The 10,901-nt window shown below is 31.1% G+C and overlaps 1 protein-coding gene across 1 annotated transcript; it reads left to right on the forward strand.

Moving 5' to 3' along the window:
- The first annotated feature begins 9,283 nt into the window (after positions 1 to 9,283).
- On the forward strand, positions 9,284 to 9,936 carry LOC108323063 (histone H3.2). The gene has a single exon (XM_017555393.2). The coding sequence runs from the start codon at positions 9,381 to 9,383 to the stop codon at positions 9,789 to 9,791; it is 411 nt and encodes a 136-aa protein (XP_017410882.1). The 5' UTR covers positions 9,284 to 9,380; the 3' UTR covers positions 9,792 to 9,936.
- The last annotated feature ends 965 nt before the right edge of the window (positions 9,937 to 10,901 follow it).

The raw sequence follows: 10,901 nt of genomic DNA on the forward strand, positions 1-10,901 counted from the left end.
TATGTGTTATATATTTTTCTACTTGTGTTTAATTATTTTACATGTTTGGTGTGTTTTGAATTGTATGTTAAAATGATTTTTATTATTACCTTAGCTTACCCTTACTTTTTGTGTTGTTATGTTGTCGTTCAGTATTTTCTTCTTTGCAATGATCATCTGGTGGATGTGAGCAGAGGATTGTGAAGTTTCGATGGAGCAGGCGTTGGACGGAGAGGACCCATCAGTATAGATTAGGATTAATTGGTCATGAGAAGATTTGATTTTGGACCGTTCGGTTGTGTTAATAGTTTTTGGTTGTTAGGCGTTTTCTGTAAAGTTTTAATTTTATGGTTATTTTGGATAATTGTACTGTTAATACTTTAATTAATTAGTAGCTGACTGATCCATTGTATCATCTTATGTGATAACTCTATTATTACTACAAAAATGATTGATTTTATAGGGAGTTTTTGCCGGCGGTTTTGGAAACCCCAATAATTTCTAGCGGTTTATCTTTAAAATCGTAGGTAACTATTTTTTATTATTTTTTTAAACTTTTTTATTTTTAGAATACTTACCCAACCCATATTATTCCCTCCCCGCGCCCTTAGTCGTTTATTTATCTCATCTCTAATTCTCTGAAATCTAAACCCTAATCTTCCTCCCGCTTTCATCATATTTTCTCTCAAACCCTTTCCCGCACCACAATATTCTCCTCCTAGGCTTTGTGTTCATCTTCTCCTCTTTGGCTTCATGTTTGTCTGGTTGAGCATCAAGGTGGAGGGGTCGAGGCGTCGAGGCATTTGTGGGTTGAGCGAGGTCGAGGTGCTCTGGCGCGCTCCTGCACTGACCGATCATAGGTCGAGGTCGAGGTAAGACTGTGTTCGATCTTGGTTGTCTAGTTTTGGCTCTATCGTTCTTTGTTCGATCTACTGATGTTCGATCTTTGTGTTATAACTCAAAACATTTCGTCTCTAGTTTTGGCTTTCTAGTTTTCGATCTTTGTGTTATAACTCCAAACATTTTGTCTCTGGTTTTGGCTTTCTAGTTTTGGCACTTACGTAAAAGTTAATGAAACTTGTTGAATGTAATAGGAATTTGCTGGGGCGATTTCTATCACTACAGTACAAAACATTCCGTCTCCAACCCATCAAACTCAAATCCTCCCTGGTATGTTCATCTTATCCCTGGCTTAAATTCATATCTAGTTTAGTATCTTTGAGATTCATGATTTTGTATTATAAGTTATAAAATGGTAAAATTAAATTTAAGTTTCTTATCTTTAATCAAATTAATTTAAGTTAGTCTCTTGGTCATCCGAATAAGTTTAATCCATGAATGTATGAAAGATGAGTTGATTGAGTTTTTGCTTGAACATTTTCTGTCTGCTAATTTAGTATGCTAATTTAGTACACTAATTTGTTTTTATGTATTTTGGTATGGACACCTGTCTTCCACTTTCTAAATTTCAAATGCCCTCTCATTGACACCTGACTTTCACTCACTCGAAAATTTTAAAAGTTCTGACAATTTCGGACACCTGGTTTCCACTTTATTAGGGAATTTAATGGTTCTGACATAATGCAAAATTAACAATGCATGGAATGATATGCATGATTATACTATGTAATATAGAAAAAAGAAATCTAAAAATTCAAACTTTTTTTAACTTTCATCATAAAATTGATTATATAAAAAGTAATTATTTTTTTAATTCAAGTGGTTGAAGTTCCATTAACCAAAATTTCTACAATTTTTTTTGTAAATGTTTATTTAACTTATTTTCCATCTTATATATTCTATTTGTAAATTCATGAATTCTCAAAATCTTTTTTCATCTATTATTCAAAACGTGGTTATCGCATCTTATTTTTTTCATCTCGTGTGTTCTTCTCATTGTGTTCTTATTGAAGTTGAATTAGTGAACTACATGTGACTCAAATAGTGATTTATTACTTATTTTACAGAAAAATATTTTGTTTCTATAGGACCTTGATCTCATCCCATTAATGACTTAAAGAAATTATTTTCTTCTATCTCTTGCTTCACAGTTTAAAGATTGTCATAGTTTAATTGTATTGACTTAATAACGAAAATAACCAACCAATAAAAGTGGTTTGAGCAAATAAAGAAAGTTTATGAGTCACATTGGAAGAAAATTGACATATTCGACCTTATCAAAGTCAATGAATTCGATACATCATCTTCCAAGATGTTCATGTTATTAATTGTTGTGTGTGCATTATATCGAGACAACAATGCTTCTATATTATCTTATGAATTTTTAACCCAAAATGTGATTTCTACCAATAACTTTAAAGCCTATTAAAAAACATTACATGATATGAACTTTTAAATTAAACTTACTATCATTACAAACAAAACCTATAATTTGTTGTTAACAAGACAAAACACGTAACTATTTTGTTGTATTGACTATCCTTTAAAGTTTTATATTTTAGGGTCAATTCCAACTTCTTCAATTCTCTTTATTTTGGCTTTTTTCATTTCATAGTTATGTTCACATTTATCTTACTAAACTTTTAATTGTTGTTTATTTTACATTTCATGAGATTTCAAATGTACTTTATCTGTTAAAGTTTGCCAATAACTTGTGCACCCCACATGATTTATCCAACTTTGGTTATGCTTTTTAATCTTTTGAGTTTGTTAGGATGTATCAATTGTTTTATGGCGAAAGTAAAGTGAGTTAAGTCAAAATAAATTCATGACACTTTGACTCGTACGCTCTTAACAAATAAAAATAAAAAGTTGTTTGTTTGTTAATAATTATAGGGTTAAATATGTTTTTGGTTGTTGTCAATACCCAATTTCGTCCGGGTAAATATAATTCATCACAAAAATAAATAAATAAAAACATAAAAAAAAAACCAAAATGAAAAATACTATTTATTTTACTTTTTGCACCCCCAAATTTTCTTTTAAACACTTAATCCAATGGCCCAAAATAATCTCACTTTTTTTACTTCCTCACCACCCATCTTTTCTTATCACACCCCATTCTCCACATCACCATCCACATCACCCTCCACATCATCTACCTTTTTCATTTACTTTTTCCACATCATTTCCATATTAATTTTATATATCAACTTTTCTAATTATTCCACTTACATTTTTTAATTATATCTTCTCCATCAACATTTTTTATTATCCATTTTTCTCCACCTTATTTTTCCACCCACTTTTTATATTATTTCTTTCACTTATTTTCCACATTAACTTTTACTATTCACTATATTTTATTTCACCTAATTTCTCCACCAACTTTTTATATTATTTCTTTCACTTATTTTCCACATTAACTTTTACTATTCATTATATTTTAGTTTACCTACTTTCTCCACCAACTTTTTATATTATTTCTTTCACTTAATTTCCATACCTAATTTCTCCACCACCTTTTTATATTATTTCTTTCACTTAATTTCCACACCTAATTTCTCCACCAACTTTTTATATTATTTCTTTCACTTATTTTCCACATTAACTTTTACTATTCACTATATTTTATTTCACCTAATTTTTCCACAAACTTTTTATATTATTTCTTTCACTTATTTTCCACATTAACTTTTTCTATTCATCTTTTTTTTATTATATTTTATTTCATCTAAATTTTTCACCAACTTATTATATTATTTTTATTCATCAACTTTCTTCATCCTTAACTCTATAAATACCTACATTCTCTTCACTTCACACACACAACACAATTACATAATATCCATCTCTTCTCTCTAAAAATCTCTTCATTCCATCCCAAAACTCTACTTCATTTTTCTCTCACATTTTACTATTTCCTAATCTCTATATACATAATAAATCCCATACCCCATTTCTACTATAAAGCTATCTTCTTCATCTTCCATCTATCTTTCTCACAACTTATTACAAGCAAAGTCTTGCTTCATCTTTCAAATCTTTAACAAGGTACACATTTTCTTTTCATTCTACTTATATTCATTTTGATCATTTTTTAGTTTATAAATTTATCCTATTTTCTACCACAATTTTATCCTACGCTTTTTGATATTTTTACGTCATAGATATTTCAACTCATCTCTCTTTCTTAATAAATAAAAAATAAAAAAATATAAAACTTTAAAAAACATGTAATAATAAATATCGGTATGAGTACTTGTGCGATCGTACGCATCAGCCTAGTACTCGTTACCCAAAATATAAAATAAAAAAAAAGCCGTATGAGTGCTCGTGCGATCGTACGCATCAGCCTAGTACTCATTTCGCAAAACAATAAAAAATAATAAAAAAGCCGTGTGAGTGCTCGTGCGATCGTACGCATCAGCCTAGTACTCATTACGCAAAACAATAAAAAACAAAGAAAAAGCCGTGTGAGTGCTCGTGCGATCGTACACATCAGCCTAGTGCTCATTACGCAAAAAAAATCTAAATATTACATCAAAAAATACCAAAAAATATAAAAATCTTCAAAAAACTAAAAACATCCACATTTTCAAACAACAATCAATATTGCTAGCCAGAACTACGTGATCCTTGATTCTCCATCAAAAGTGGAGATACGTAGGAGCAAGGCTAGTCCTTGTCAGGTTCACTTTCCCAAAAATCCAAATTTATCCAAAATCATTCTCAAACAAATCTCTCAAACTATTTTCAAACAAAATTTTCAAGCAGTTTCAAAAGAACTACGTACCCCTGATTTCTCATATGAGAATACGTAGAGCAAGGTCAATCCTTGTCGGGCTTCCTAAAAAATAAAAATATATTTTTCTTTGCATCGTCTTGTAATCTTATATTCGGGGAATAATTAAACATTTTGAAAACCACATCATATTCGCGTATTTAATTAAAGGTACTGCCTTATGGCAGGCGTTGTAGGGTGCTAATACCTTCCCCACACGTAACCGACTCCCGAACATAGAATCTCATTTTCGCAGACCATGCTTTATCATTTTATGGTTTTTCCGTAGTTTTCCAGAATAAACTATGGTGGCGACTCCAAATCTCTCTTTTTCAAAATCAAATCTTAAATTTATTTATCTTTTTCGGATCGTCGTCCCGTCGCGATTTTTTCCGGTTGCGACAGTTGTCACTCTATCATGCGTTTTTGGTTTTAGTTTCTCTTCTAAACTTTGTTTTATTTTCATCTCTCTTCTTAATGAAACTATCAGATTTAGTCCTCGAATACCAATGCCGTTAATTTTTGTATGACTTGGCTAACGGTATGCCACATGTGATGACATGTGTACACTTTTTAAATGTTTTTCTGAAATTGAAAGTTATCTTGAAGCTCAAATTAGGGTTCTTAAGGGTTATTTACTTCAATCAAAATCTATCATGCGTTTTTCCAAACTTTGTTTTATTTTCATCTCTCTCCTTGATGAAACTATCAGATTTAGTCCTCGAATACTAATGGCGTTGATTTTTGTATGAGTTGGCTAACAGTATGCCACGTGTGATGACATGTGTACACCTTTTAGATGTTTTTCTGAAATTGAAAGTTATCTTGAAGCTCATATTAGGGTTCTTAAGGGTTATTTGCTTCAATCAAAATTAAGTGGATGAGAGTGAAGAAAAAAAAATGACAAATGATGATGATAGGTTTGAGATGGAGAATGAGAGAGTGGTACGCGATCGTATAAATATTAATCCTACATTGGATATGTGGAGTAGAATGAAAAAAGAAGAAGAAGAAAACGATGAGGAGAAGATGCAATGTTGGTGAATGGTCATTTATCATTAATGAAGAAGTTGGAGACCATGACATAAATGAAGGTTACAATGCTGATGATTTGTCTTCAAATGTAGATAATGATGACGATGTGAGTTTGAATAGGGAAAGTCTCCAAAGTATAGAGCGGAGGAGATGAACAAGACCTTCAAAATTAAATTGGGGATGTAGTTTTGTTCATTGAAAGATTTTAAAAAGGCGTTAATGAAACATAACATTATAAATGGTTAAAAATTTCAATTTGTAAAGAATGACCAGAATAGAGTTAAGGTTGTGTGTAAAAAGAAATGTGGTTTTTAATTATGGCTAACAAGGTAGGAGGCAACCATACGTTTATGGTGAAGACTCTGGTCGGGCGTCACAGATGTGGAAGAGTTTTGGGGAATAAAAGTGCAAGTGTATAGTTGATTGCACAAGTATTAGTGGATAAATTTGTAAATGTGGGTAACATGACAATCAACCAAATCATTTAAGAAATTAAGAAGTCATACAGTGTTGGAATAACTCCTTGGAAAGTTGGAAAAGCAAAGCAATTTACAATGGATTCTTCAGTGGGAGAGGGAGAACAATAATATTTTTGTTTATATGATTATGTTGTTGAACTGTTAAAAGTTAAGGTTGGAACCTTCAAGATTAAGGTCAATTAATCCCAACCCATTTTGCCACCAAGGTTTGAGTCATTTTACATGTGTTTAGATGGTTGTAAAAAGGGTTGGACCCACATGTTTGTGACATTATCGAATCAATGCTCCTTCACGTGCAACCAAATCCTCTATTGTTAGATTTCATTTCACTACAACAATGATTTCAAAAGTAAATTACGTATATGGTCAAACCCTATATCGCCAATCCTTCCCTTTATTACCACAAAAACAAAAAATCACCTTACTTACATATCTTCTAGAAGAAGACCAACACCAACTTGAACCTTTTTCTCTTTGGGATTTTTCCAAAGTTAAATGTTGAATTCGTGTTTCACGAACTGCACACCAACCATACATCTAATCACACAGCTTAGGTGATATGTTTCGGTTAAAGTAAAGAACCTAAGGAACCTAAAAAACCCTAATTTAAGCTTCAGTTAAAATAAGCTGACTTCCAATCTCACAAAAATATCCAAAAATTTTATACATGTCATCACATGTGACACATAGTTAGTTAGGTCATACAAAATTTAACGTCGTTGGTGCTCGAGGACTAAATCTGAGAGTTTCGTTAAGGAGAAGAATGAAAATGAAACAAAGTTTAGAAGATAAACTAAAACCAAAAACACATGATAGTTTAAGGACAAAAAACATATTTAACCCTTAATTATAACTTTTGACACAATAATAAATATTTAACTTTGTAATTGGTATTATGATCATAAGTTGAATTCCAATAGAATAGTTGCCATGAGAGATATTGTTGTGGATTACATCAATTATCACGTGACAATAGATGATACAAGTCACAATTGAATAATATTAACCCTAATACCATGCTCTCAAGGTGTACTTATATTTAGGTGATGATGGAAAGAGAAAGAAATGAGGGGGATTGATATTGTTGTGATTAAGAATAAGTGAATACATATGGGTGGGAAGTTTATAACTTACTTGGGATGAAAAAAATAAAAATCTAAATTTTGATTGCATTACATAGCCAATTACTAAAATATCCTATCTTAAGAATTAACTTTCATAAAATAATTAATAAAATAACTCAAATTAATTTAGAGTTGATATAGAGTAAATCCTTCCTTCCCCATTTATGACTGAAAATAACATATATAATATATAATTTTTAATGATATACCTATTTTTTAACAATAAAAACATTACAAGTTCAAATTATTTAATAGAAGAAAAACTCATTAAAAAATATAATTAAAATTAGACGCTTGACTTTAATCTGTTCTTTTTTAACTCACCTTTTCCAATATTATGAGACATGAAATAAATATCACATTGTTGACCACATGTTAATAGCTAACAAATGTGGCATGTTCTAGTGATAACAAGAGATTTGGTTTGAGTTTTAAGTCTATAATATTACCTTTTTGTTTGCCATGAAAAAACTAGAGAATGTCTTATTATTCATCTTGATTGAGCGTAAAGGGGAATTTCTATTATTGTTTTTTTACTGTAATTAACTTTTACTTGAGAAGATATTATTTATTTCTCAGTGTGCAAACCTTCCAACAACATCAAATGGTTTTGTATTGTAAGTTTGTTATGTTGTTAGTGTAATTTTGTGTTGGTTTAAGTAACTATGGTGTTTTATTGAAATTTAGAGGTTTAGAAAAGTACGTAAGTTCATGCACACAAAGAATAAGAGAAGATTGTGATAAGGAAAAAAACATTCATTAGAAAAATCTAAATTAATTTTTTTTTGACTTTAATTTGATTGATTGTTAACTCACCTCATTCAATACACGAAACAAAAGAAAATATCATATTTTTTCTGGTATTGTGTTAAGACTTAACAAACGTGACATGTCTTGACAAGAGATTTGAGTTAAATTTTAAGATTGTAAACTATGTTCTTGTTTTTTTTCAACGTGTAAAAAGTAAAAAATATCTTATTATTTAATTAAATTGAACATCAAAGAGAATGCGTATTATTGTTTTCATTATAATGAATCTTGACTTAAGAAGGAATTATTTCTTTATGTGAATCTTTTAATGATATTAAATACTTATTTATAAGTTTGTTCCATTGATAGTGTAATTTATGTTGACTTAAGTAGTTAAAATATTGTTGTAAAGTTTAAGAGTTTAAAAAACGAGATAGCACGTTCATGCACATAAGAATAGAATAAGTACTTATTATATCAATAAAATATAAATTGAGTTTAAAACACATAAAATGGAACATTCTTATAAGAAAGTTAAGTAAAAAATAAAGATGGTCACCTAAAAGAAAATTATAGTCTATGTTGAGTTAAAATATTTTTGCTATTTGCTTCAAAATAAAAATATCATTTCTTATTTTTATAATTTCAAATTTTGTCTTGAGAGATTAAGTCAAATCACATATCAATCATTGTTCCTGAACTTCTGAAAAAACTTTAAACTTTTTAATTAAAGTTCTACAACTGTGTCTTTAATTTTAATAATTAAGTGCATGAAATTAGAGTAACTATCATAAATTTATGCTAATTAGTATTTTCAAATCACTTATCAAGAGTTCCCGCAATACATTTCAAATGAAAAGGGAACACCAAACACAATTTTCTAAATAATTTTAAAATAAACTATAACTAATAACTCACAAATTATAATAATGAAATTAAAGTTTGTTTATTAAAATAAGTAAATAATACATTCCAAGTAATTTCTGACATAAAAAGAACAAGATGCCGGGAACTTTGCCTCAAATTTTTTGATATAAGGAAAAGAAAAAGCCCCATTGGTTACCTTCCGTGCCACGGATCGCGATCCCAGTGTTCCTACTTTAAAGCACTTGCAACCGTTGATTTCTCTTCCCATCAACGGCTGTGCGTTTCCCTTTTCACGTTTCAGAAAAGGCTTTCACAATTCCCGCGCCATTCTCTCTTTCTCTCCCGTGTATAAATATTATCCCAAATCTCATTTTCATACTCATCCACTGCAATTTCCTTCACATTCTCCAGAGGTTAAAATTCTCAATTTCCTAAACTTTCTCAGTCGAATCTCTCTTCGACATGGCTCGTACGAAGCAGACAGCTCGCAAGTCCACCGGTGGTAAGGCACCACGTAAGCAGCTGGCGACGAAGGCTGCCCGTAAGTCTGCTCCGGCCACCGGTGGTGTGAAGAAGCCTCACAGGTTCCGTCCGGGGACCGTGGCGCTGAGGGAAATTAGAAAGTACCAGAAGAGCACCGAGCTCCTCATCCGAAAGCTTCCGTTTCAGAGGCTTGTGAGGGAAATTGCACAGGACTTCAAGACTGACTTGAGGTTTCAGAGTAGCGCTGTTTCCGCGCTTCAAGAAGCCGCTGAAGCCTATCTTGTGGGGTTGTTCGAGGACACCAACCTCTGCGCTATTCATGCCAAGAGGGTTACCATTATGCCTAAAGATATTCAACTCGCTCGTAGAATTAGGGGCGAGAGGGCTTAAAGAGACTGTTGAAATGTTTAGTGGGTATGGTTAGGGTTCTGCCTTTGAATGCTATGGTTGGGATTTGACCTTCGGCTTGGTTGTAAGAATGGTGTAATTGTTTCCGTCGAATATGAAATGTGAATCTATTTTCTTTTGCATGCTACATGTTTTCGTATCTTTCTTGATAATTACTCTTATTCTTTATCCTTAATTGGACATGTTTTTAAAACCAAGCACTGATTTTGAAACCATTGGACTGTAAATTGTTCCAAGATAGTGAAATATTAGTCAATTGCTTTTGAAGTTAATGTTGTATGTTTCAGGATTTGTTCTGCCCAGCATTGTTTTCTTACTCAGTCTAAAGTTTAACTCTAATTGGTAGTGGTTTATGTAAAAAAATGAGGATTTTCTCTGAGTATTGGTGAAGATTGGAAGGGATAATTGAAGTTAAATTTGGGATGTATTAATGATTTATTTCTGTGGGTTTTTTGAGAATTGAGTCATTTCAAAACCCTATCTCTTGGTTTCTTGATTTGCTTCTTTCACCTTTAAAACAGTTACTTTTGTTATTTTAAAAATATGAATCTGTGTTCCTGAAAACAGTGGAATCCATATATACACTGAATGCTTGAATGTTCTGATAGTCACAGAAATAGTTTGTATTCGTATTTAACTTTTGAAGCCTCGTCTTAACTGTTGTGCATGCTATTTCTCCTTAAGAGCAGTTAGATATCTAATAAAGTTTTTGGCTTTATAGGTAAACCCATGTCATAATCCGTGAGTTGGATCTTCGAACAGATGTTTCTGGCATCATGCATCTCTCTTAATAATGTTGGTTGGACATAAATCAACGAGTTTTGAGTTAAATTTTAGTTAGTTTTTTTATAATCTGAGTTTGCAAAAATAACCTTTGCATTGGTTGTAACTAGAACTTGGTTTTAGATCAAATATATGTTTTGACGTATTTTCGAGGAAAATTTTAAAAAATCTTTTCTCTGAATTTAGTGAAAAGTTATAAGTTGAAAGAGGTTGATGCGTAAACTAAACAACCTATTTTATTTGCCAACCTTTTACATAATTATAGCGAAAAGCTAATGTTTTAATTTATCCATTAAGTCTAATTTACTT

Source organism: Vigna angularis, chromosome 2, assembly GCF_016808095.1.
Source record: "Vigna angularis cultivar LongXiaoDou No.4 chromosome 2, ASM1680809v1, whole genome shotgun sequence".
Lineage (NCBI taxonomy): Eukaryota > Viridiplantae > Streptophyta > Magnoliopsida > Fabales > Fabaceae > Vigna > Vigna angularis.

What these genes read in the sequence shown, in the direction of transcription:
- LOC108323063 (XM_017555393.2), top strand. Translation starts at nt 9,381, where the DNA reads ATGGCTCGTACGAAGCAGACAGCTCGCAAGTCCACCGGTGGTAAGGCA.